The following is a 27,655-nucleotide window of genomic DNA, read 5'->3' as shown; positions in this document are numbered from 1 at the left end:
TACATATATCTAAATAATAAAACAGTGGGTCTTACAGGCTCACCACCATTTACCTGATTCACATCCATCTGATTTGTTTTCTGCCAGTATTTCAGTATTCTGCTGAGGTTTTACTGGTCATCTTTAACAGCTTAATTAGAAGCTAGCACGCTAATTACACCTGTCATTTATTCCTTCAGGTTATATTGAGTTAAATACAGTCACAAATTCACCTGTTACTCTGAAACACCCTGTTGCTGTTTTCTGAAAAATATGAAACTCATTAAAACCTACAAGCATAATGCATCACATAATGATTTCTCGCGTTTGTTTCTGTCCATCAGAGCTCACAGATATGAATTAAATCTCTTTTCTCCGTGTTTCTGCACATTTAATGGTGGGAGGATGCTGAGCTGCCGACTCCTCCTAAAGTCTTCAAACTCTTATTTTCTGTTTCTGTGTTCGTCAGGACTGTGAAGCAGTGAGTAGGAGGACCGGGGCCTCGGTCAGCAGCAGCTAAACTCCCTGCTGGAAACACAGTGGATATTGGATTAAACATCCCAGTGCTTCTTGGTGAACTGAAACACCCACCACGGTTTGAAACATCAAATAATACATGCAGAGTTTCCTGCAAGACACAACAGCATGTTGTCATGACAGTGAAATGAATATTTTTTGCTGCTTTAGCTGTTTTAAACTGAGCATAAAACATGAGATTCTAAATTCTTAATTCTCTAAATTTCTAATTTTAACACTCAATCTTAATCTTTAATTTTAAGAATGCCTAGTTACTTTGTTTGATATTAGTGCTAATCTAGCTAATTATCCATTTCATTTATTATCATTTTTACTATTTATTTTAAGTGACTTGTCTCCTATAACTTGTTTGATGCATGTTTTGACTGTCAAAGCACTTTATGAACGTTGTTCTTAAGGGTGCTATTTTGACCTTATCGTCATTTTCATGCATATTTTCGAACTACAAGCTACATAAACTTGAATGTTAATTGGTTTTAAGCATTATCAGATGATGTGTATTTTTGTAATGAGGGAGGGTGTGGCCTAAAGTGATCAACACCCATATCAAGGTGTACATAATTATTAGCATTTTCACTAAAAATAAGACAAATAGACTTGGTAAGAGTTTGAGTTTTTGCAGTGCAATAAGGTCAAATCTGCACATTTTCGAGCTTCGGGCATCAAGTGCTTTGTTTTGTTCAGAGAAACACATTAAAGGACACGAGAGACAAACGACAGGAATCATGGGTGGGACCTGACTCGAGCGCATTTTTATTGAACGTTTATAACTGTTAAAAACATGTATAAAATTGGTCCTGTTTCAGAAACAAGGCACGCATAGTCATGTCAATGTTCAGTGTTCATGTCATTATTAGCATTTTCATTGATCATCACATCAGCATCATCAGCACGTTCCATCTCAATGTTTGTCTAATAGTAGTATCAAGCATTCCCTAATATAAAAACACGTTCCAATTTTTTTTTCTTTTTGTCGTCGCAGAGGTTAAAATTTTTATTCCGAGCAGCAAGACAATATTCATGCAAAGACGGGAGTGGAGGAGAAGATGCGAGCTGACGGGACTGACGGGTCTTTAATAGTAGGTCTCCCGCTCCACCCAGCCTGCAAACGAAGACACAAAACAGCAACTTCAGTCACCACAACCTCATCTAAAAGCAAAGGCTTAGAAACAAAGGAGGTGGGAACAGCAGCAGATGTGGAGAAAGAGGAAAAAAACAAGAGAGAAGTGGGAAAACACAGCAGAAGATAATAAAAGCCTGGACCGCGGACTCACCTCCTGGGCTGCGTCTGAGGATCAGCTTACGGATTTCATCATAGATAAAGATGAGCAGGGAGTAGGGGAAGGCGCAGAACCACCAGTTGGGCCTGAAAACAGAAAGTGATCCAGATGAACAACATGTGGTGGGTGGAGCGGGTTATGAGTGGTTTTTCTGCAGCAGACTTACTTCAGAGGGTACATTCTGAGGGCCACATCCATGCCGGGGCAGTAGGACAGGAAGGCAGCCAGGGCCGTCTCCTCAAACAGCCCGAAGATCAGGATTTTGTTCCTGAAGCGCAGACGACACCAAAATAAGACAAACAAACTAATCCGAGGGGCTGAAAATAGATGTTGTCATGTTGGTGCCAGGGTTTTAAACTCCCGAGACCAAGCCAGAGGAAACCACAGTCAGAGCGGTTTTTAAATAACATTCATCGAACAGCGAGGTTAGCTGGAGTTCAGAAACTTCCACTTCTCACTCACTTCATGCCCTGCTGGAAGACGGAGTTCCTCCTGGTCTTACAGATGATCAGATCGGCCCACTGCACGATCACGATGCTGGCGAAGAAGGCCGTGTGGCAGGTGAACTCCACGATCTTCCTCTGCTCGTAGGTCTGACACACAGGAAACACAGTTCACACACCTAATAAACCTTAAAAACGTCCTTTCTCCAGTGAAGGCAACTCACCCACTGCTGTCCATAGCTGTCCTCCAGGTCGTTGATATACTTATTGTCCCAGGACACTCTGATGCCCACCAGCGTGGACGGAAGGAAGCCGTTCTCCGCCAGGATCACAAAGTAGGTGAAGAAGCCTGCCAGTGCCTGGATCATACCTGCAGAATGGAATTTAGACCAGATTGGTGGTTACAAATCTGTAGATCCAGACTATAAGCTGCATCACTGTCAAAATCTAATCAATTGGTCCTTGTGACATTTCTGACCCTCCCTGAAAATTTTACATAAATCTGTTATTGGATAATGTTGCTAACAGATAAACAGACTGATAGACAGACAAACCAACGGAGATTGTCACTTAACTCCGCCGCATTCCTTGGTGGAGTAATAAATGCAGTTAATTCGTCTATTTCTAGCTGAATCAATAACTGATGGAGTAAACAAAGCGGCCTCGTGGCCTTTGGGAAGAATAAGATAAATGACTGATCTGATTAGCCAGTCTTTCCTCGACCAAACCATTCGTCACTGGGCGAATAACATAAATTAATGAGATTAGTCCGTCTTTTAGGAATTAGAGGCTTAATCAAAATGGAAATTATTTTTAAGCAGAGTAAATTTATTTTTAGAATGATCCATCTCATGCACAATGATTATTTGAGAGGTTTGGCAGGAGAATTAGTCCAAACAGAAGTTATATCAACACATTTTGATGCAAATCTTGAAAAATATTATAACTGAATAGTGCTGTAATCGGTAAGTATAAATATGTCAGCTTCACCATTGTTCTCTGATAAGGAACATTTCACTGAATTCACCTTTTGTTCAGCAGAGTTGCTGGCTTTCAGACCCCCCAAAAAATGTCAAACCTAAAATAATGAAACAAGAAAAGCACTCAGAGAGCGCAGTACTCCGTCACAAGGCTGCTCAGTCGTATGATTTCCAATGCTGAAGTCTTCAGCGATGGATTTGTAGTAGGATTGCAGTCATGTTGTCATAGTTACAGTGACACCGTGTCACTATCTCGCAATACTATAGAAATCTTTAACAAATCTGTGGATCCAGTCTATAAGCCACATCACTGCCAAAATTTAATCACTTAGTCCTTGTGTCATTTCTGATCCTCCTTGAAAATTTCATCCAAATCCGTCAGTCCGTTTTTCAGTAATGTTGCGAACAGACAGACAGACGGACAAACGTAAGCCGATCGTCACATAATTCCGCCGTGTTGCTCTCTTTAATATTAAGAGTTGGAATATGACTTTGTACTAAAAAGGGCAACACAAGAGATGTAAAACCTGTTTGCTTGCTTATATTCTGAACTTATAAGGCAGCCAACAGCGGCTCCAACTATTTCTGGCTTTATTACCGAAGAGGGAAAAATGAGCAGCCAGACACTGTCCTATCATCACTCGGAACACAACATGCAGCACTCGGTGCTCTATCAGTGCAGGACTATTTATGGTGCATGCCGCTCTGCTCTTATCTCAGACCACCCAGATTACAGAGCTGCCTTTCCAAAAAGAAAAGCTCCCTGCGAACCACAGGGAGCAAAACCTCTGGAGTGACTTCAGGACGCTTTGTGGTAGGTTCTGGATTTGAAGAGGGGAGTTTACCGATTTGTCCGTAGGCGATGCTGATGAGCCTCTCGTTCACCAGTTTGTCTGTTTTGGGGTTTCTGGGCTGCCTCTTCATGATGTCGCTCTCAGCTGCTTCATAAGCCAATGAGATAGCGGGAACCTGGAGATGGGAAATAAATGAGATAGTCAGATGTGCTGTCATATTCTGGAAATATCAACCAACGAGAATGTTCTATGTGCATCTTTACCATGTCGGTTCCCAGATCGATACAGAGGATGGTGACGGTTCCCAGAGGCAGAGGGATGCTGGCGATGATGAACAGGAGGAAGGGGGTGATCTCAGGGATGTTACTGGTCAGAGTGTAGGCGATGGACTTCTTCAAGTTGTCGAAGATCAGACGACCTGATTGAAATGACACAAAAGCATCGTTTTAACTGTTTTAATTATCTTAATCCTGCAACTGAGCAAGAATAAAACGCTGCACATGTTCAGATCCAGCGAATTAGTATCATTTCATGCTCCATTACACATTATGCAGCCCGGTCTGTTACCTTCTTCCACCCCGGTGACGATGGAGGCGAAGTTGTCGTCCAGCAGGATCATGTCAGCCGCCTGCTTGGAGACGTCAGATCCGGCGATCCCCATGGCAACGCCGATGTCGGCCTTCTTTAAAGCAGGAGAGTCGTTCACGCCATCACCTGTCACGGCCACGATGGCTCCCTGCAGACAGGACAAAGCAGAAAACTAAATTCAAGCCGGAGGTTTTGCTTAGCGTTGGGTGAATGCGGCAGATTTCAGGTTTAATTAGATCAGATTCCAGTGGTGAAACATCCTCTGAGTGTTGGCTGCTCTTAAGTAGCTTAGTAAAAGTGGGAAAGCCACACTTGAAAGGGCAGAAAGATATTTAACTAGAGTATTCATGAACAAAAATAAAAAGGAGCGGCCAGCTTTTCTCAAATGTTTGACTTCAGCTCTGGTCAAACTGTGTATTTTAAAGATAACAGGTGTCTCCCCTGGTTTGAAGAAACATCACTAGAGCCGCTGTTGAGTGACGTTTTCCATTTTCTAAAGTTACTCTGCACACGGCAGCAATTTCCTGTTGTTTGGAAGAAAAAGCCCCTTTATTTAACATCTGTGAGAGAGGGGATCATGTTTGGTGCCACCACAGATAAATAGCTTTCTTGACAGAACAACTTTACTCAAGTTCTTAATATTTGGGGCTTCCAACTCACTAAATCAGTGTTTCTAAAAGTGTGGGGGGCGCAGACGCATGACACGGGGAACGCAAGTGATTGGGAGGAAAAGGTTTGTCTACTCGGAACTAATTAGCTGAACTATTGTTTTAACGTTGACCTGTTTTTAATGTGGCACACAACAATACTCAAACTGCGCTGATCATTTTGCAGTACGGACTCCCAAGAATAATCATCATTAATGTATCATTGGAACATCAGCGTACTTGATGACGTCACCACCTCAGCTCATCTACTCCGATTATCTGTACCGTGAAAAACAACGAAATGGAATCAGATATAATAACACAGCTCTGCATGTTCACGTTTTAACAAAAATTAGTGGTGGTAAGCGGTTAAAATTTTTTAAATCTAATTCATTAGAGGCTTTGTAATTATTTAATCATGATTAATCGCATTTTGTCAAATAACCAGATATGAGTTTTTCAGTTCAAATAAAATTTGGTTGATGACTGAATCGATGAATAGACATATACATGAACTTAAGCAGCAAAAATGTTTAAGGCGGGCCTGACAGAAAAACTTTGAGAACCACTGCACTGTTCAAATATACATGAAGAATAAAGAACATTAAGTCTTTATTGCTGCTATGCACTAAACGTGAAGCCCTTAAACGTGGACTGGAATTTATTGCACCAAGCAGATTTATGCTCCTTTAAGGATGTGAGTGGACAGACTTTAGAAATATATCTGTCATATATAATAACAGTCACCTAGCGCTGCTCTGCCAGAGCTATTGAGGAACTGAACGGAGTTCCTGAGCTCAGTCATCAATAATCCTCCTCCTCTATTCAGCAAATGCTAATTAGATCTAAAGTCTATTCAGAGTTTGAGCTGCGCTTGGATCAGGAGTGAAAACACCAACTGAGACTGAATCCAAACTGTACTAGATTTGGTTATTTTTCTTCTTGCTCAGAGAAGAAATACGATGATAAATAACAAACATTTAAACTAATCATTGAAGCCAAAGTCCACAGCAGCAGAAAGAGTCTGTTCTGCCTCCTGGTGAACTCATGAATATTCACATCTGAGCTCACAGCTTGACAGATGTTACGCTTGATTATTCTGTCATCAGACCAAAGCAATAATCATAAATAAGCATTGGGGGACTATCAAATATTCACTCATGCATTTACATAATAAGGCAAACACATGCTGCATTCTCCAAACAGTAAAACAGAACTAGAAACAGAAAATCTGACAGTAAAACACGTCTTAGTTTTGTTCCTACCTGTCTCTGGCAGCCCTCCACTATGATCAGCTTCTGCTGAGGCGACGTTCTAGCAAAAACTATCTCAGTGTGGTGCTTCAGGATGTCATCCAGCTGCTCTGAGGTCAGATCCTTGAGGTCGCCGCCGTGAACAACGCAGGCCTTAGCATCTCTGCAGGGAATATTTGAGATCATTCACACAGATATGCCGCTTAAACAGCTCTCTGCAGGTGGAATTCAAGCTAGCAATGATGATTACAAACAGAGTTATCTGTTCTCTTATGGATTAAATCAAGATATGGGAAGTTACAGCAGCATTAGAACTAAACGGCACCCAGAATATGACCCTGGGGAACTACACCTTTACAAATAAGGCTATGGTAAACTTACCTTGGATTGACTTCATTGATTGGAATGTTCAAACGTGCAGCGATGTCTTCAACAGTCTCATTGCCCTCGGAGATGATACCCACACCCTTAGCGATAGCCTTAGCTGTGATTGGATGATCACCTGTTACCATGATTACCTGGGAGAATAGTTCACACATCAGCATCTCATTTTTTCAGTCCAAATACCAAATCAACAGAGAGTTTCACGTCTGCTATGTGTACTTTGGTTACAAACCTTGATTCCAGCACTCCTGCATTTGCCCACAGCATCGGGCACAGCAGCACGAGGAGGGTCAATCATGGACATGAGGCCGATGAAACAAAGGTTCTCAGTGGGGAAGTTCACCTCATCGGTGTCGAAAGCAAAGCCCTCTGGGAACTGATCGTCAGGCAGGTTGAAGTGGCAGAAACCTGGGTAAGATGAGACACAGTGTGGTCGTTACGGCTACAGCTCAGGTTCATTAGCACATTAATTTCCCTCCCAGCAGACCTCCAGTCTTACCCAGTACCCTCTCTCCCAGTCCTCCCAGTTCGAGGTAGGCGTTCTGGAAAGCGTCCTTCATCTCGTCATCCAGCGGTTGCTCTTTGCCCTGCAGCATGATGGTGGAGCATCGGTCCAGGATCCTCTCCGGGGCTCCCTTCATCACCAGCAGGTGTTTGGTTTCGCCTTCGGATGCTGTGTTCTTGTGAATGGAAAGCTGGGAAAACATTAGAGAGGTCAGTTTGTGGATTCATTTCCAATCCCAACATGTTGAAAAAGGGAAGAAAATTCAGGATCACAGATTTAATGTTTGCATCTTTCCTTGACATTTCTCCAAAGGCCTCATTGGAAGACAAATAGACAAATAAAGCAGCAGAAGTCTACTTTCACCACTTAGCAAAAGGTCACATTTTTTAATCAATGCTTGAGTTTGGCCTGAGGGCCTGCGACAAAAATCATTTTACACTGATTTTTAATTTGCTGTCAACATGTCAAATAAGCTGAAAGTTAATGTTTTTGCACGCACAAATGGTTGAAAACACTGTAAAAATCCACTCGTTCCATTGTGCAGCCTGTAAGACAGGAACAGTTTTCATACCTGGTACTTGTTGGTGGAGTTGAACGGGATCTCAGCGACTTTAGGGTGTTTCTCCCTCATTTCCTGGACTGATCCGCAGCACAGTTCAATACATTTGAGCAGAGCTGACTCCGAGGCATCACCGGCCACATCTCTCTGGTGGAGGAAGACAGAGAATGTTTTGTCAAATAAACAGCTTTATATAGCATCTGAAAAACAAATACACTCTCCTGAATCCAGTTTGTATCCACCTACACTGCAAAAGCACAAGACGACAGAGATTCATTTGGGATTCTGCCTGTGAAGGAAAAATGCTAATTTTCTAATTTTTTTCCATCATAATTACTGGCCTTGATGAAAACCAACCCCATGTTTACCCTCCGCTCACTCTTGTTACAGTGACTGAGGGGAAATAATGAACAGTGAACAGAGGACGTCTGGTAATTAGAGCCGCGATGCAGCCAGACATTTACAGGTGATTAACACACGAAGAAACATGGACGCACTGAGAATCAACACATAAACTGGTTATTAACACCGAGTGGAAACCAGATGCACAGCTGGGTGTGTGTGTGTTTGTGTGTCTTCATTCCTGGGAGAAGAAGCTGGAAAACAAATCTGTTTGTGGAAGAGGTAAATATAGTAGCAGAAGTTGAACTAAACGCAACAAGAAAAGCACTCAGAGAGTGCAGTACTGCACCAAGGCTGCTCAGTCAGTGTATGATTTATATTTACCTACGTTTATTGATTTTTGTGTCTTTTTGCCAAATAAATTATAATAAAGACATGACTGGTGGAAGGTGGAGAGAGTCTGTAACCATAACTGAGTTGTACTGTTTTAATTTCTAAAATATCATCAATAGTTGTATATTCCAACACCCTTAGTTGACAATAAATGTCGTGTTGAAAGTGAGCTTTAATCAGCAGCTTAACAGCACTATCCATCCCACTATGGAACCATTGCTGCAGAAATATCATTACAGTGCATAATTCCTTTCATTAAAGTGAGTCAGTATCTCGTCCTTCTTGAACAGGTGTCAGCGTTGCTAAAAATTAAGTGGAGCCAACACTGGGGGGATAGAAAACAAAAACATTTCACTAGTTTTAATGGAGAGTTTAAATTGACTGAGTCAGCAGCACAGAACTTCTAAATCCTGCCCACATAATGAGCAAACAAACTAAAGGCTGATAATAAACAGAAGAACCTTAGTTGTTGTTGAACAACGGGTCAAAGACAGCACAGACTTATCCTTCTATTTCAAACAGCAATTCATGGAAATAAAGCGACAGGTAGCTTAATGTTTGGTACCAGACAACCAGCTGCTGCAGGGAAATGAGGTTTAAAACAAACCTACCTTCAGAATGGGAACGTTGCTCTGCTCAGCCAGGAAGACGGCTCGGTTGCAGAGTCCAGCGATTCTGGCCAGGGCAGCCCAGGTGGCCGAGCTCCTGTCGAAGGAGGTACCGCTCTGGTTCTCCGTGGTGTCGGCCTCGTGGATCTGGTTGTCGAACCACATGTGGGCCACAGTCATCCTGTTCTGGGTCAGGGTGCCGGTCTTGTCTGAGCAGATGGTGGAGGTGGAGCCCAGAGTCTCCACAGCTTCCAGGTTCTTCACCAGGCAGTTCTTCTTGGCCATACGCTTAGCAGTCAGGGTCAGACACACCTGGAGGTAGAAGAACCAAGAACCAAGAATTTACAGCCGTCACAACTGCAGCTCTTCATCAATGAAGTCTAGTGCAGAGAAAGATAACTGGATTAAACCAGATTAAAACACAGACACCAGGACTCACAGTGACAGTAGCCAGGAGACCTTCTGGCACATTGGCGACGATGATACCGATGAGGAAGATGACGGCCTCCAGCCAGGTGTATCCGAGGATCAGAGACAGGACGAAGAAGGAAACTCCCAGGAAGACGGCCACGCCGGTGATGATGTGGATGAAATGCTCGATCTCAATGGAGATAGGAGTCCGTCCGACCTCAAGTCCAGAGGCCAGAGTGGCGATGCGACCCATGACGGTACGATCTCCGGTGCTGATCACGATACCGCGGGCAGTTCCTGTAGCAAGCATCGGATATGAGAGCATCTGTGATTCACCTGCAAAGTCTCCGTCTCTGAAAGGCTCAGATGTATCCTGCTGTCGTACCTTCAACACAGTTGGTGGAGAAGAAAGCAATGTTCCTGGTCTCCAGAGGATTCTCATTGGAGAAGTCTGGAGTACGAGTCTGGGGCTCAGATTCTCCAGTCAGGGAAGAGTTGTCCACCTGAAACACAAGAAAAGAGTCAAAAAGTGGTTCTATCTCTCTGAGAAAAAAACTGCAAAAACAGATCAAATGGCTTCCAGAGGGTTCCTCTGTTCACAGCGAAAAACAAACTTCCTCCTGAACCCTTATTTCTGTGGCTACAACAGCTACTGAAGGCTGAATGGCAGATTCAGGTCAAACGGTACTTTGGCTCCACAATGGAGCAGCAGCTAAATGGTCCAACAGAAGGATGCAAAAGGTTAACAAAGAAAAGCTCAGTATGATTCAGTCAAGGGCTCAGTTCAGGGCCTAAAACAGCTCACAGACCTCTTTTTTGTTCTCATAATAATAATACTGGCACGATGAGTCCATTTAGTAAAACAGTGACTTCTAAAGAAAAGTGTAAGAGGGTAATTGGGTGTTTCAAGTGCTACTTCAGAGTCAAATGGCAGTTTGATGATTCAGTTTTAGAATAATGGACAAAAAAAGTGCTTGACATTGTCTGAAGACCATTTTAAAAACAAATAAGAGTTAATTGCTCACAGTTTTCTTTGGTTTTATTAAAGAAAGCTTTCTGCAAACACACATTTAATTAGACTTTAGAGGTCTAAGAGGGTCAAGGCACAAAGAAACACTGGTTTTTCAAGTGCAAACTCAAGCACAGTGCAGACGGAAAGTCAAAGTCATGGAACTCGATTTCAGGATCAAGTCCTGAATAATGGCTCTGAGACAGGAGAAAAGAACTCGTCACCTTGCAGCCGTGAGCAGAGATGATTCTCAGATCAGCGGGGATCCTGTCGCCTCCTTTCACCTCCACTAGATCTCCAACCACGACCTCCTCAGCGTTGATGTTCTTCTTCTCACCGTCTCGGACCACCAGGGCTTGCTATGAAACCAGACATGATGGAGACACTTGGATAAGACTGTGAGTGTTTTAGCTAGTAGAATGAAAAGGATTTCCATTGTTAGCATCCAAATTAGTCAACAAGGATCTTGAGATTCAGATGTCAAGAGCGCCTGATTGTTTTTGGACAGAAAAGAGGGGAAGACCTTAAATAACACAGCAGCTAACATGATGATAGTCCTGGTTTGTGTACAATGGCATACATGGAGATGAAGGTTTTAAAGCGTGAAGGTCACCTGTGGGACCAGGTTCTTGAAGGAGTCCATGATCTTGGAGCTCTTGGCCTCTTGGTAGTAGGAGAAGCAACCAGTGATGATGACGACAGCAGAGAGCACAACGCCCAGGTACAACTGTGAACATCAAAACAGCACATTCAGATTTCAGCAACTCTCTATGTGAACAACTTCTTTTAAGACCTTCAGGATCCATCAGAAGTCAGCGTCTAACTTTATCTGTTGTCAAACTGACTCATCCTGAACCATAATCTCCCCTATAATCCATTTTTATTACCAGTAAACTGTGAAATTATCCCCCAGTAATATCTGCATATCAATACAGTCATCAACTTATTGCCAATTTCACAGCACCAACAGTCTTGGGACGCAATTTAGATGATTAGGCCTGGATGGTGTATCAAGTTTTGCTTTAACAAGGCCCCACATCTAGACATTACAAGGACCTTCTCTCACATTATCATTGGCGGGTTCATCCTCCATAGCAGCCTGGATACCGTAGGCCAGGAAGCAGAGGATGGCACCAGTCCACAGGAGCATGGAGAAACCACCAAACATCTGGAGGAAAACGAAACAGGGGTGAAGTTTATTTTCTGAAAGTTCAGTACCAGTACTCAGTATCTTCTCAACCTGTAAAACATCTGACAACTCGAAAGCCGTCAACATCACCAACTGTGCAAGAGGGAGTCTGAACAGTGTTTTTGTGATCATTTAAAACTGAGCTGATGTTACCTGTTTGCAAAACTTGACCCACTCTGGGGTGGTGGGAGGAGGAGTGAGGGCGTTGGGTCCATCACGGGCCAGAATCTCAGCAGCCTTCGCACTAGTCAGACCCTGGTAGGAGGACATGACACAGGTAAGTGATACATAACAAGAAAATGTCATCATCACGGTTATTCCAACAGCCACATATAACCTCAGTGGCACATCTTTAAGTCCAGAGGGGATAGTAGGAGCTAATAGTTGCCTAGCAACACAGCATCAACAGGAAAAACAGCCATTTCCTTCATCAGCAGGTAGGAGGAAGAGGAAGAACGTAACAGAGGAGGACGAGGAGGAGAAAAGACGGAATGAAATCAGGGCAGAGGGGTGTCTGTGGCTGATAAATTATTCACAGAACTGCACATGCATGCAGGCACACCGAGACCCCAGTCAGAGGCTCTGATTAACTATTCTCCTTGATCCTTCCTGCATGACCTGCAGCACATTTGCATGAGCAGAGAGCTGCTGGGTGGGAGGTCGCTGCTCGGCTCCAGTCGGTCATTATTTTAGCAAAACCTAAGTCCAGTGGATTCACTTTAACCAACATGGTTTTGGCCATTAAAGGGAATTTCCTTTTAGGCTCAAGAATTTCAAGCTAGAAATTTGATGAAAACAAAATGAAGATGTGAGCAGAAGCTGCAGAACAGCAGCTAGTTTATTATTTATAGTGAATGCGCTCATCTCTACGTGAGCTGAAGGAGCTGTGTGACGGATTCATTTCTAAATAAAACCAGGCCCATTGTGATGGAAAAACAATCCAGATCAGACTTTTTTGATTTGATATGAATTCAGCTTCTTCCAGAATGCATTTCCACTGACAAGCCGAGAAATCTTCCATGCTTTCTTTCCACCATCCTCCTCCTCCTCCTCCTCTGTATGTCCCACTTTCTCTGTTTAATCAGCCCTGGGAGCCTGTAGCAGTTGATCACAGCCTCAATAACTCTTCTTTCATGAGCACATCGCTCCTTTTTAAACAAAGTTTCTCTGTTTAATTCATCCCGGCCTCATTAATCTTTCATCAGCTGAATGTCAACTGTCAGAGGAGGAAAAATGGAAGTCAACGGCTCACATTTGATCGTTATCTCATCTCTGTGAGAGATGTGGACACTTTGATGGAAGTACTGCTTTCCAAAATTGCATTATGATGCCACAGTTTGGAGACGAGAACCCTGGCTGCTGAAATTACATCTCAGTGTGACTTTTCAAGCTGCAGATGAGACGCTTTCAGTCAAAATCAAACGCTAAATACGACTCTTTTCTCACTCACGTTGCTGAGGTCGGTTCCATATTTGCGGTTGAGCTCGTCCAGGGTCAGTTTGTGATCATCCTGCAAGGACACAAAGACAAGACGGCATCAGTCCAGTGAATGTGGAGGTTCGATATGCCAGAAGACCGTGACATTTCCAGCTCATTGTGCGCTGACCTTTCATTTTACAATGACAGGGGAAATAATAATACAGTTTAAGGAGGGAAAATGAGGGTGAGGAGCCAAGAAAAGACAAGAAAGAGAGAAATGTAGAGAGAAGGTGGAGAAGAAGAGCAGGTAGAGGTGGAGAAAATCCCATACAGTAACGGTATGATAGATCTAGAAGTCAAGATAGCTACGTGAATGTCAAGTGATATTTTTGGTTCTTGTGAGTGGTGTTTTCATGAGAAGGTGGGGTTGAAAATCAACAAAGATGGAGAGGAAGAGATGTTGACTCTCACCATGTCCACTTCCTTCTTCAGCTCGTCCATATCCTTCTCCTTCTTCTTCCCCTTCCCCTTCTTCTTGCCGCCCTGCTCCGAGGTGGCAGCCAGCTCATACTGCTCTCGTCCTTCCTGGAGGGGAAAAAAAAAAATCAAAAGAAGAGTTTAGTAACAGCAATAACTCTCAATGATCTCCTAGCTAACCTGCCATTATTACATTCCTGTCAGATCTGAGAAGGATATCAATGATACTCAGTGTTGCCTCCAGCTGAAATAACTCCTGCAGCTGGCATTCAGTGTAGGCAGCGAAAGCACAACAGCTTCTTTCTAATGAGCCAAGGGTCAGAAATGTGCGTTATTGTTGTTATGCCAACTCAGATAACACAAAATGAGCTTTTTATCGATATTATCCATGTTCAATTTAATTCTGGCTGCTGCTGCTTCGTAGAGCAGTTTCTAGGCAGCAAACAGGCTTTAAAATGTTTTATGAAACACACAAAAGGATATTGTAAAGGTTGATAATGGATGCTATGAAGGCAATGACGCTCAAAAGGTCCTGGACTAATGCTTTAATGACAAAATAATCCCTTGTTATTCTCTGTAATTGCTCATGTATCATGCCACTTTGGGTTTAGAAGTGCAGCAAATGTAGGCAATATTCTGTAAAAATGGGTTAAGTCGCGCATTTGCAATAATTGAAGCAACACTGCACCCATTTACAGCATTAAACATACATAAATACAGAAGATTACAAGACATTTTTTGCAGAAATTGAGAAACTACTTTTGGATCAGCATTGTTCTAGTTCAGCTGCTTTCTACCATCACTTCACACCCCAACTTGAATATAATTCTATAATAGTTCTAACTTCATTCTGTGTAACAGGGATGTTTATTTTTTGATTTTCTGTCCTTTAAATCATGTTGCTGTGCTCTATATTTATGTTGAAGGTATTTGATGATCACACAGATTGGCGGATTCAGATCCGCTGGCGTTAAAAAGATGCGATTGAAAATGGAAAAATAGCCCGTGAGGTTTTTTTAATGCCATTTTAAGCATTGGCATATACAATGCTAATGTGGGCTAATGGTTGTGGACGGATTATTTTTTGTTGCCTCTTCTGTACAAAACCTTACTGGTGGTAAATATCCCATGATGCAAGGGGGAAGATTGTGATTCCGTGCTGTGGTTGTAAACAACATGTTCACCTTTGCTTCAGGAAGAAACCTGAGCGTCCAAACTTTTGCCAAAGCAACCATGCATAAGTAACCCGCTGACTACCGCTGAGGTGTGTCCGATGCACCGTGAACACGTCTGATGCCTGATGACTCAAAATGCCAGAAGACGTTTTGTCATTCTACATCTTTTTAAGCTTCCATGTGGGTCAATGCACTTAAGATTAAAATAAATAAATAAAACCGTAAACAGAGCCTCGTCGAACACTGAGAAAGCTGTGGCCTAAATTGGGACGACAAACTGCCACAAACTTTAACAGACAGTCCAGGGAAAACAGAGTCACCTCTTAACTTGTCACATCCTGTTAGGTTGTGACACCAGGAGGCCTGTCGGACACAAACACTGGAAACTATCTTGAATCTTGGCTTCAGGGACACCAGAGCCATCTGTCACTGCAAACACACCTCCTCAGGGACACACTTTGTCAGAATATGCCAACTTTTCAAAGACTTTCTGTTGGCTATGCAGCTTTTAAATAAACTATTGTCCATCTGTTTCAGCCCAGTGTTGGTGTTTCATCAGGTGACAATTGGACTGTTTGCCTGTGAGCACACTGATTATTGTGTAATCCATGTAGAAGACAACTGATATCACCAACTGCATTTCTTTTACTCATCAACACGTTACTTTGCAAACTCCACTACAGTCATTTAAGGCTTCAGAGGATCAGTCAAGCTTAAAAAGGGACATTTTGACATCAATAATGAAACCCGAGGGAGGAGCTGGCATGGCGTGGCTTTCGGTTGGTTACAAGATAAAGCTTTCGTTGCGTGGTGAGAGAGATTAGGCTGCCGGGTAAAACTCATTTCACTTGTTTAAACACCCACATTCATGCTGTCCCAGGCTTAAACACACAGAGCTTCAGTCAGTCACCAACAGCTCCTCTAAACACAACCTCCCCAGTTGTGCGAGTCCATGGTGAAACAATAAACCAGTCATTTACTGGTAATCACACTCGGGGACACGCTGTTGATTTTAACTCCGGCTGTGACACACATTCTCTCTCTGTAGGGCTTTAAATAAACAGAATACCTCCAAGATTAGACCCAGATCTCACACAAACAGGCTTCTGATAATAACTCGAGCAATAGAAACAGACAAAAAACTCACTTCAGCTAAAGAATTTGTGACTTTTCTCTCCCTTGACATCCCTTATCAGCTCAGACCGACAGTCGGCCTCCGTCCCCTCTCATTATCAGCCGCCACTGCAGCCGACGGAGCTACAAAGCAAAGGTTGTACCTTCTAGACGGCTGAGAGACCAAGTGACAGAAAGAAGATGAGATAGCGAAGGAGAACGGCGGCGAATGGAAGAAGAAAGGCAACAACTCGGCGAAGGTAGGTGTGAAAATCACAGCCTGAACGTGGAAAGCATCACACAAAAAGTGATGAAAGTCACAACAAAAACCTCTTACACGAGATAAAATGGTTTCTGAGCCATGAAACACCTCCATCCTGTCACTGTCCTGCAGGATTTACAACCAGGTGAGGATACAGCCAGTTTATAGATACAGCAGATGGTCAGCAGGGACACTCCTCATGTAGGAGGATATGAACCTTCAGACTGTTGGCCAACCTTCTAATGGTGATCAAGTCCCAAAACTGAAGGTTTATCCTGCAAACTATCACTGCTATGATGAATACAACACGATATAAGAGACATTTGTAAACTTTTTCAGAACAAAATAAGCAAGAGAGACTTTTTTTAGGTATTGGCTTATATTTTTACAACAACATTCCACCTTAGGGCCCTTTCCATAGTAAAGTCAAGACCCTACAATATTACAGAGAGAAATCAAGGGTTCCGTCACTTCTTGCTGCTTTCATGCAATTCCATAACATATTTATCCTAGGTTACTGGTTCTTATTCCATTTCATCTACCTCCCATATTGTGAATATCTGGCCTCCTTTGCACATGTTGGCATTTTTAATATTGTTTTGTTATACATGTACATTTGATTTTATTATTTAATGTTGATATTTTATTACTTATTGCTTGTTGTTATGCACCGTCCAGTGGAAGCTATTTATATTTTCATCATGCCATGTATGATGACAATAAAGCCATTCTAATTCTAATTCTAATTCATTTGGACAGCCAGTATCAGAGATTTTAAGAGAACAAAAAGACAGTCTTAAAGACGATGATCAATACAGAATTTTGTCCAAGCTGAAATATATCAACAGTTATTTGATGTACAGGTATTAGATGTTGTTCAGATATTTATGTTTACCAGAGACCGAAGCCCGACTGGGACCAACACACAACAACACTGAATTTCCTGATTTAGATCAACTATTTAAGATGCAAACATTATTACTCCACCAAGGAATGATGTTGATTTGTTTATCTCTCCATCTGTTTGCCTTTTTGCAATTACTCAAAAAAGGACTAACAAATTTGGATGAAAATTACAGGGAAGGTCATCGAGGAGGAAAGAAACCAGAAACTGTTCACATTTAAGACGCTGGAATCACACAACTTTTACTCAAACTGACTGATTATGAAATTGTTGGACGATTAACTTATTAGTTGACTGATCGATAATTGGTTGAAGCTCTACATTAGTTCTGAATTTTGATTTGTCCAGTACTTTGGTTTTTGAAAAACCTGTAAAGTTAAAGTCTCTGCTACACTTAGCCTCTGGTGCAAATTAGCATATTAGCACAGTGGATGGAGATGATGACTATTACCTGCTAAACCTCACCATGTTAACACAGTTTGGTTCAAAGCTCTTAGTCTTAAATGGCTTATTAGTTGAATTACAAAAATGTACAATATCCTCATTTTGCATGATAAAACTCCCCATAACATCAGACTGAGCATGAGTTTATCCTCTGCAACTACTGGACATGCATTGGAGGCCAAATCAACCACTTTAACAGGCGCAAGGTGTTTCTTAGTGTGAGTGCTCATCAGAGAAAGTTGAGCCCAGGTGTGTTCCAGGTAAGTAAGCGGAAATCGCAACATGAGAAGCCAACATCGATTAGCAGTTAAGGCTAATCAATAATTCAGCACTGTACACGGATCAGAGGTGTTAGCGTGTTAGCAGGGGCAGTTTGCCAAAACACAGTGAGTACTAAGGATCTATTATTCAGCACCATGGCGGTCTGCAGCCAATCACAGAACTCCCCAGATATCTAGGACCACATGACCAAATATGGACATCCCGCACGCTGTCATGGAAACTTGCAGCTTTTTTTCTCCCACATGAGCCTTTAAAGTTTCCCAGAGTGTGTGATCGCAGCACATGTTGTTATCGTTGCCCGAGCCCCCCGGCCCGCCAAGCTGGGAAAACACTAGTCTGGTTCTGGATCGCTGTGACCAAATCTCAGCCTCCGGACCCCTGAGGGCCCCCAGGGGCCCCCAGGGGCCATCTGGCTTCAGGCAAATAACTCACAAAGAGTGGAGGAGTTAGAATGCAGACTAGTTTCCAAAAGAGAAGATCTATGTACACTGCTGTTCAAAAGTTCAGGGTCACTTAAAAGCGTCCTTATTTTTGAAAGAAAAGCTTTTTTTTTTCAATGAAGATGACATTAAATGAATCAGAAATACAGTCTAGACATTGTTAATGTGGTAAATGACTATTCTAGCTGGAAACGGCTGATTTTTAATGGAATATCTACATAGGGGTACAGAGGAACATTTCCAGCAACCATAGAAAATAACAACAGAGCTATGAGAAGAATATAAAGGGTGTCATTTTTTAATTAAAGAAATCACATTTATAAAATAAAAACCTAAAACATCAGGGTGTCTTAACTGCAGTTATATTCATCAATACTGATCAAGCTCAGGATTGAATTCAAGTCCTTCCTAAACAATAAAAAGAACAGCTAGTGGTGAGAGATGATTTTCTTTATCCTATTTTAACTGTGTCTGGATATATAGATATGTACTGTAAATCCATAAATATGCTTCATTTACATCGTTATAGCTGTCAATGTGGACAGTTACACTGCCTGCAGTTCAGCTGAAATGTGAAATGAGACTGCACTGAGATGCACAGATTTTTTTTTTTTTAAAGAACCAAGTTAAAGAATGCTTTGACTTATTTTAAAACGATATATGTAGAATAAAGTCATTTTGAAATACTATAATTTCAACAGTAGAGTTGGAGCATTTTATCAACGAAACACAAGTCACAGGTGAATAGTTCAAATTTAAAATCAGAGATGCTTTTACAGTTACTGGCTCTGATGAATGCTGTCATTCTGGTGGTTTTTAAGACTTTCAAACCCACCGCGGGTTTTGCGTTTCAGTTAATACTTGGCCATGTTGGTGACGTAGTTCACTGAGGAGGTACACATAAAAATAAAAAGCAGCAAAATTTACTTTTACGGGACTTAGTGATGCAATTCGAACAGATTCAGAGTTTAGGTCCTATGAGGTCCACTGGTTGGTTCAGGGCTTCTACAAGGACATCGTGTATATTTTCTTAAAAGCTTTTAACAGATAAAAACAACAAAAATACCAAAAAGAGCTTCTTAGCTGTCTGGATACCTGTTTCAACTGGACCACTTCTCAAATATGAACACAGGAAATGCCAATAATAACACACAGCACATCGTCCCTAAAAACAGACACATAAAGCAGAAGCAGATATTCTGGAAAGCTGCTTCCACATCTGACCAGCAGCAGTGAAAACAGAGCTGCAGCTCATTTCCTTTAAAACACAAACTGATCGGTGACCCAGCTGAGTGTTTCCCAACCTGAGCCAAAGGTTTTGAACACATCGTCTGATTCTGCCAAATGTTTTAAGACATTTGGCCACATTACAGACAAACACCTCCATCCTTCTATCCACGGAGAGTCCCACCTAATCTGTTGGCGCCACTTTTACCACCAACACTGACACATTGCAGCCCTTAAAATAAGCCGAACAGAAACCGGTCAGGTCTTACTCATGCGGTACAGGAATGACTGCTTCACCAGTCAGCTTCCTGGTGAACTTTAGCGACAGCGCTGCTCTCGTCACGTGACTGATGGGGACTCAGTCGGTATAAATCAGCCGCTGATGAGTGGTTTCACCTGCACTTAATCCTCGATCCGGTGGCAGCGTAGCCACAACTCATCCTCCTGGTCTTGAAGCAGCAAGAAGGCGAAGCCACAACACTTTTATCAGCTTTTCATTTAGTACACTGATGGATGTTTGCTGCCGCCAGACCTAAGAGTGATGCATTCATAAGATACTGATCATCCTGTTCTTCTCATGGAGGACCCAGAGGAGGCTTCAGGAGGAGCTCACAACGTGTTAACCAATTCTGACATCCTTCATGAAGATGAACATGACGTTTAGTATCATTAGCTCCTCACAGAAACACTAGACAAGAAGCTGCGGAGAAGCCAAATCCAGTTTTAAAGTGGAATTCCAGACCAGCTTACAACCAAACCAACCACTGCAACACAAGGTGAAGAGAGGAGTCCACCTGTCCAGGAAAACTATGTCACTTTGCTGATGCCAACAGGAACTACTTCCTCCCTCGGAAAACGCCTGTGATTGGTCAATCTCTCCTCTTTTTGCCACAGGCTAAATTTCGAAAACCTTAAAAACAGCCGAGACAAAGCACCAAAGTGTCATTTCTTTTCCCAATGTTGGAAATAATTACTGCCTACTGCAGCTTTAATGCCATTAAATTGAACCAAAGTGATATTATTTTGTGCTTTTTCACATTTCACATTTCACTAGATATCCTAAAATGATTTATTTCTAAGCTACTGGAAGACACGTCACCAGAGATTGTCCACAAAAACACATGAAGACACATTTATGCCGAATCCTTCTTGGCATGTGGCTGGTGCGTTTTTGGAGGGCAGCAAAAATAAAATAAAATAAAATAAAACGTCTCTCCTGAAGGAAACAATCCAGCAAACTGTAACCTTGAAGAGAGGATTGGAAGTGGAAGTGGAAATGTCAGGATGGAATAGATAGAAAAATGAGGATATGCTCTGGAGCTGATGTCAGGAGAGAAGAAGGATTTACTCTGATAAAAAGCAAACGTCACAATAAACTGCTGTTGGTTTCTTTCTCCACACACACACACACACACACACACACACTGAAGCCTACTGGACACCGAACAATGCTTCTTTGTGCTACATCCATAAAATCTGCATCAAAAACAAAAACAAAAGGCTCAGCAATCGCTTCATGTGACTGTTAAGACCACAGGCATCTAGCAGGAACCAACACTGCCGCTTCAGAACGGACCAGAACCAGGAAATTTGCAAATTTCGTGGGTGTTTGTCAGGAAAAGTTGGAGTTTTTCCCTGACAAATCTCCTGAATTTAAGTTCAGCTTTTCCAGCTAAAGTGCTGTTTTAGTTTGAAGCACATTTCCTGGGGGAACGCCATCGAACTGGACTTCAGGCGACAGTGGGAAAGGATCTGTTCATCCTTTCAAGAGAGACTGTGAATGAACGAGGCTCTGAACCAAGAATTTCGGAGGCCTCTTTACCCCCTCCTCGCTTTTTCTTTTTCCTCTCGCCTGGGAGAACAAATCAGAAGAGAGCGTCCGGTCGAGCGGGTGCATATTTTAAGGCTCACACTTGTTACAGGCAGAATTCCTGCTCGGAGCCAGAAACAGGCTGCTCATTGAACTGTGCCGTTGTGGGACTTTGGCCGGTTGCTAGCAGCGACTGTCGCCACACCTCTGCAGATCCGTGAATGGACCGAGTCACGTGTTGATCCCTCCTCCAACTCTTTCTTTTTCCTCCCGTGCCCCCTCGCTCCTCTTTTTATTCTTTCGCTTCCTCCAGCTTTTTAAAGAGTGAAAAGAAAGTGTGTTAATTTACACGGCGGTCGGGTTTAACACTCTCTTCACGTCCTGGGCAACTTTCAGCTTTTTTCTTTCCTCCCCAAACAGAACAAAAAGTGTGAAGAGTGAATGAATCAGTGCCTCCTTGTTGGAAACTTGGGTTCTTCTCTGCTGCGACGGAAAAACGGACAAACTTTACACCTCTGAGCTGCTGCTGGTGTTGTGTAGTGTAGCATCTTGCATTGAAATGTAAGAAAGACACAACCGTTCAAAAGTTTGGGGTCACTTAGAAATGTCCTTATTTTTGAAAGAAAGCAGTTTTTTTTTAGAGGTAGGTCAACTTTAACTCATTTAGAGCAACTTTAACAAACATGGAGCTCATTGGTGATTAGTAAACCCTTGTGCAATTATGTTAGCAACTGAATAAAAGTGTGAGTTTTGATGGAAAACATGAAATTGCCAGGGTGACCCCAAACTTTTGAACGGTACTGTTTGTTCTCATCTGCTCTAGAGGCACCTTCCAATGAGCATCGCTAAGCAACAAAAGCCAAGTAATGAGCAACGTAACTAATTACTTTAATTAGTAATGTAATTACTCCCCCAACACTGCAGATAACTGGAACTATTCCATCAGCCTGAGATTAATTAGACTGCTTTAGTTTCCACGTCAATATTTCAAGAGTTTGGGAGAAAACGAGTCACTTCAGAGCTGAAGGAACAAGAGGGTCTTTATTCACCTCAAGGCCTGGACATTAACCCTCTGAGCCCCAAAACCTGCAGCAATTTTGAAAAAAATCCAACCAACTGTCAATATGCACCATTTATTCAAGCTGCTAACGATAAAAACTGAAAGAATTTCTACTTTCCGATGGTCCTTGAACTACTCATCTGTGCTTTCCAAAACTAAACCAAACTTAAGCTTAAAATTACAATATTTCATCTCAATCAATGCACTATATGTCTCATTTTTGTAATATTTTGTCTTGTTTTTGCTGTTTTTTGTCTTTTTTCTGTCTGACTTGTTGCTTGTCTCATGTTTTTGTCATTTTGTTTCTCATTTTTTGTCGTTTTGTCTATTTTTGTAACATTTTGTCCTGTTTTTGATTTTTTTGGTCTTTTTCTGTCTTCCCTTACGTTTTTGTCGCTTTTGTTATTTTTTGCCTGAGTTTTGTCATTCTAATCATAAAATAAAACATTATATTGTTCAGTTCCAGATGTCTAAATGTTTTGTGCCTTTGTAGACACACTTTGATCTCTGGGTTGTAATTTGTGAATGATAAACTGAGGCATAATATTGTCAAAATTTAACTTAATGTTCTTCAGAAATTTCAGGTTGTTCGGAATGTTCTGTAAAAAGAAAAGCTGAATGTGGCCTCTGAACAACAATGAGTTTGACATGTCTGGTTTAGAGGGTTAACCAGCTCAGACACGAGAGCTACGAGTTGCATCATTTCCTCAAGAGGCGGAAAAGCTGAGTTTGACGCACATGTTTGTCTCAAATATTCAGCCTCAGTGTGTTTCCGTGTTGCAACAGTCACATGAGGAAACAGTTCAGTCATTCAGGCGGCAGAAAGCGACGGTTTCCTCCCTCGGCAGAGCCGTAGATAGACGCTATTTCTTCCCTTCTCCTGATCAACAGGCAGAGAAAGTTCAAAGAGCTGCCACAGAAAAGCAAAGCATACGGAGAGAGCTGGCATGGGGAAGAGAAAGTGAGCCAGAAAGGAGAAAGACAAAAGATGGATGAAGCACCAGAGTTTACAGAAAGAGCTGCTCAGAGGCTCAGAGTTGAAACAGGAAAGAGAAGGAGGACGGCATGTTCTGGTGTGACAAAAGCCCCGCTAATTCACAATGACTGCCGAGCGGAAAGAATGTTAAATCCCCAGAAAGAGAGCGGCAGAGAGGAAAACAGGTACAAACACAGAGAACAAGGGGGAAACGGAGTGGAAGGAATGGAAGTGAAGGTGGAGCCTCTGGGCCAGATTAAAGAGGCCGACAGCCTCGTCACTTCACAGCCGTTTGGACTGAACCCCAGCAGAGATCCGTCCCGAGGGACTCCAACAGCCACGAAAACAAGTTTTTTACGACCGGCATGCCGGCCTCCGAACACACAAGCAGCGCTTCAAATAAAGAGTCGAACTGAGCTCACAACGTCGGCTGTTTGTTTGAAAAATGGTCAAAAATAATTTTCATTAAAGCCAGCGACAAAATGTCTTAAGATGTTCAGTTTAGTGTGATAGAGGAGGAAAGAAATCAGAAAATATCCAGATTTAAGAAGCTGGAATCAAAGTGGCAAAGTATTGCAGCTATGGTCCTGATCTGATGTCCACATCTGTGCAACTAAATAAGGATGTTCAGCTGAATGAGCTCAATTTTCCCACAGCTGTGTTCTTTGAAATGTTCATTTTAAACACCCAAGAACTGAACAGAATTTTGCCCTAAAGGAGATTTTCGACTGACACTACCATTCAAAAGCTTGGGGTCACTTAAAATGTCCTTATTTTTGAAAGAAAGTTTTTTTTCATTAATCAGAAACACATTGTAAATGTGGAAAACGACTATTTTATCTGGAAACGGCTGAATATCTCTATCGGGGTACAGAGGAACATTTCCAGCAACCATCACTCCTGTGTTCTAATGCTACATTGTGTTAGTTAATGGTGTTGAAAGGCTAATTGATGATTAGAAAATCCTTGTGCCGTTATGTTAGCACATGAATAAAAGTGTGAGTTTTCATGGAAAACATGAAATTGTCTGGGTGACCCCAAACTTTTGAATGGTAGTGTCAGTTCGATTTATTTACTACATGTGAAAAATCAACTACAAACTCAGCAAGAGCACATTTTTTTGTGTTCCTTAAATTGCAGAGACGCCTTCAAAGTGTTTACTGTTATACATACAAGGCTGAAGAGGGCAATGATGTATGAATTTGAAATCTGTTGAAACTTCAATAATTCAGCCAGTGAAGAAGTCAGGTGAGATTATGAAATATTTATTTGGATTCGCCCCTTCGCTCTCCTACTTCCTGCTGTGAACTCACATCACCTTTTCCTCATCAGTTTATCATATTTGTGGACTATTTCAGCCATAAATCGGAGCTTCGTGCGTTTGCTCCACTTCTGGAACAGATCCACAGTCAACACAAACATCTGCAGCCGGTTTCCCGCCTCAAGTCTGGCAGACAAGTTGCTCAATGCGGCAACTGTTGCCTTTTAACATCCCCTCCACCAATCGGTCCTCATCTCACAATCTTTTGCGCTGAGCTGTGGATGTGATGAGAAAACACACAGGGGAAGCACGAAAAAGGCAGCGGAGGTTTAATCTCCGATCGGCCCGGCTCATTCCTGAGCTCCTCTCCCTGCCGTCACAAGTTCAGCTGCTCCCGTGGAGGACATCACCTCCTCCACGTCCTGCTATGGGTGTCTGCCAGATACTGGATGTAGCAGAGAGGAGAGGGAAAGAGGGGAGGAGGAGGAGGAGGAGGAGGAGGAGGAGGCGCAGCGGGGAGGTGGAGGAGGCTGGATGGGGGCAGGGCAGCCTTCATCACATATGGAAGAAAAACAGCGGCAGCAGCCAAGAAGCTGGAGGAGATGAAAGAGGTGAAGGAGATGAAGATGTGGAGGAGAAGAAGCTGAAGGAGCCATCCTGCTTCACATCTCCCACCACATCTATCCTCCTCATCCCTCCATCCTCCTCATCCCTCCATCTCTTCCTCCTCATCCTCATCCCTCCATCCTCCTCTATCTGTCTCATCCCTCCATCTCTCCCTCCTCATCCTCATCCCTCCATCCTCTTCTATCCTCCTCATCCTTCCATCTCTCCCTCCTCATCCCTCCATCTCTCCCTCCTCATCCCTTCATCCTCCTCTATCCTTCTCATTCCTCCATCCTCCTCTATCCTTCTCATCCCTCCATCCTCCTCTATCCTCCTCATCCCTCCATCCTCCTCTATCCTTCTCATCTCTCCATCCTCCTCTATCCTTCTCATCCCTCCATCCTCCTCTATCCTTCTCATCCCTCCATCTCTCCCTCCTCATCCTCATCCCTCCATCCTCCTCTATCCTTCTCATCCCTCCCTCCTCATCCTCATCCCTCCATCCTCCTCTATCCTTCTCATCCCTCCATCTCTCTCCTCCTCCTACCATTCTCTTCCTCCTCATCCCTCCGTTCTTCTCTATCTTCATCATCCCTTCATCCATCCCTCTCTCCCTCCTCCTCCTCCTCCCCATCCCTTCATCCTCCTCTATCTTTCTCATTCCTCCATCCATCCATGTCTCCCTCCTCATCCTCATCCCTTCATCTTCCTCTATCCTTCTCATCCCTCCATCCATCCCTCCTCCCCATCCCTCCATCCCCTGCATCTCTAATGAGAGTTTCAGTGGTGCAGGATGTCAGGGTGTGGCGACGACCAGCTGAGATCTCTCGGCGGCTTCAGTTTCCTCCCAGACCGCTCAAGTTGGCGCAGAACGAGAGCCGAGCAGCCGAACAATGAGGGAAGAGCAGAAAGAGGACGGCTCCTCCTGCCATCAGCTGACAGAGCTGCCCCCTCACCGAGCTCCACGGGAACCAAACCGACCAGAAAACGACTGCAGGCGGGAAGGAATTGCAACTTTCAGCAGCAACAGTGTGTCGGAAACTGGTGCAAAATTGGGATTGTTTGTTGAAATGTGACAACCCGAAATCCCCTTTTGTCACATTACTGATGCTGAAAATCACAAGACGGTGCAACAGACAACTTTCATCATTCAGAAATCACCTTTCTGTCCTAATTTTTGCGCCACATTATTGATCCTGAACGCAAGATGCAACTTTCAGGACTGATTATGTGTCAGAAACGGGGCAAAAAAAACAACAGATACTTAAAAAGTGTGGCCCATAAATCACCCTCTTCTTCTAATATTGCGCCACATTCTTGAACCTTGAAGTTACAGACAGTACAGAAGAAGCTGTGCAAGACGCTTCAACCACCGTTTTCTGAGCTTTCTTGCGTTTCTTCTCCGTGACTCTCTTGGTTTCAATCATGCAGAACTGTGCAGCTGATCCCAGAACAGACCTCAGATAAGTTCCAGAGCTCCAGCAGAGGAAAGGGCTGGACTCTGGCAGAACCCTCCCACCGTCTTTAACAGCCAGAAAACAGGTAAAAACCACAGCGAAGATGTGTCCCTAAAGCAGCAACAGCATCTCCTCATGTCAGAATATGTGACACCTGGCGACACTTCGAGCCTCAGTTTGTTCTCAGAGCCACACTTGAGGACGTTTGAAACTTTGACAGAGAACATCCCGTTATGTAAGAGAACTTCCTGCTGACCCACGAACAAACTGAGATGTCTGGCTGGAAACCACTTGTTAGAATAAAGCAGATAAATTAAAAAAAGCAGAATGATACTCACTCCTCTCCCCATGGCTGCCGATCAGTCCTCAGCTCCGGTTCAAACACAAACTAAAAATCCTCCTTAAAATATGTAGTTTAAAAAAAAAACACCTAAAATCAGGTTTAGGTTTGAAGTAGACGCGACCCTGAAGGATTTATGGGGTTTTTTGTGTTTTTTATTTTTTATTTTTAGTCGTCAGCACGTGTCACTCCTCCGGAACACATATCCGAGCTCCCGAGCCTCCGTTCAGCCTCCGGTTCTTATAGACGGCGTTCTTCCATTGTGACGTCACCGCCGCTCGCCATGGCAACCTCACGGATGGAGGCGGGGCTTCCTCCCTTATTGGGCGTTTTTCCTTCTTTTTCTTTTTTCTTTCTTTTTGGCTTGGCATGCAACACACACACACAGACACACACACGCACACAAACACACACACACACACACCAGCCTGCATGTACACTGCTGGTATTTGTCCAGATCAATAATAAGTAACTATTAGAATTGCTACCTGCTTTGCACAG

The 27,655-nt window shown here is 42.9% G+C and overlaps 1 protein-coding gene across 1 annotated transcript; it reads right to left on the bottom strand.

Moving 5' to 3' along the window:
* Window positions 1-1,246: 1,246 nt before the first annotated feature.
* On the bottom strand, window positions 1,247-27,369 carry LOC111565636 (sodium/potassium-transporting ATPase subunit alpha-1). Its single transcript, XM_023265788.3, has 23 exons — window positions 27,153-27,369; window positions 13,792-13,905; window positions 13,352-13,411; window positions 12,055-12,156; window positions 11,779-11,880; window positions 11,326-11,439; window positions 10,937-11,071; window positions 10,089-10,206; window positions 9,732-10,000; window positions 9,296-9,604; window positions 7,962-8,096; window positions 7,385-7,580; window positions 7,118-7,293; window positions 6,883-7,019; window positions 6,514-6,664; window positions 4,581-4,749; window positions 4,277-4,431; window positions 4,065-4,188; window positions 2,464-2,609; window positions 2,259-2,389; window positions 1,963-2,064; window positions 1,791-1,882; window positions 1,247-1,618 (listed from the first exon to the last, which is right to left on the bottom strand). The coding sequence occupies exons 1-23, from the start codon at window positions 27,162-27,164 to the stop codon at window positions 1,590-1,592; spliced, it is 3,078 nt and encodes a 1,025-aa protein (XP_023121556.1). The 5' UTR covers window positions 27,165-27,369; the 3' UTR covers window positions 1,247-1,589.
* Window positions 27,370-27,655: the final 286 nt, after the last annotated feature.

The sequence above is a fragment of the Amphiprion ocellaris genome, chromosome 24 (assembly GCF_022539595.1).
Source record: "Amphiprion ocellaris isolate individual 3 ecotype Okinawa chromosome 24, ASM2253959v1, whole genome shotgun sequence".
Lineage (NCBI taxonomy): Eukaryota > Metazoa > Chordata > Actinopteri > Pomacentridae > Amphiprion > Amphiprion ocellaris.
The sequence above is the reverse complement of the archived record's forward strand: the minus strand, read 5'-3'. Positions and strand labels throughout refer to the sequence as shown.

What these genes read in the sequence shown, in the direction of transcription:
- LOC111565636 (XM_023265788.3), bottom strand. An exon ending in TCAAGAACCTGGTCCCACAG is followed by an intron (nt 11,072 to 11,325) that starts GTGACCTTCACG and finishes CTGGTTTCATAG; the next exon opens with CAAGCCCTGGTGGTCCGAGA. An exon ending in ACAGCTATGGACAGCAGTGG is followed by an intron (nt 2,390 to 2,463) that starts GTGAGTTGCCTT and finishes CCTGTGTGTCAG; the next exon opens with ACCTACGAGCAGAGGAAGAT.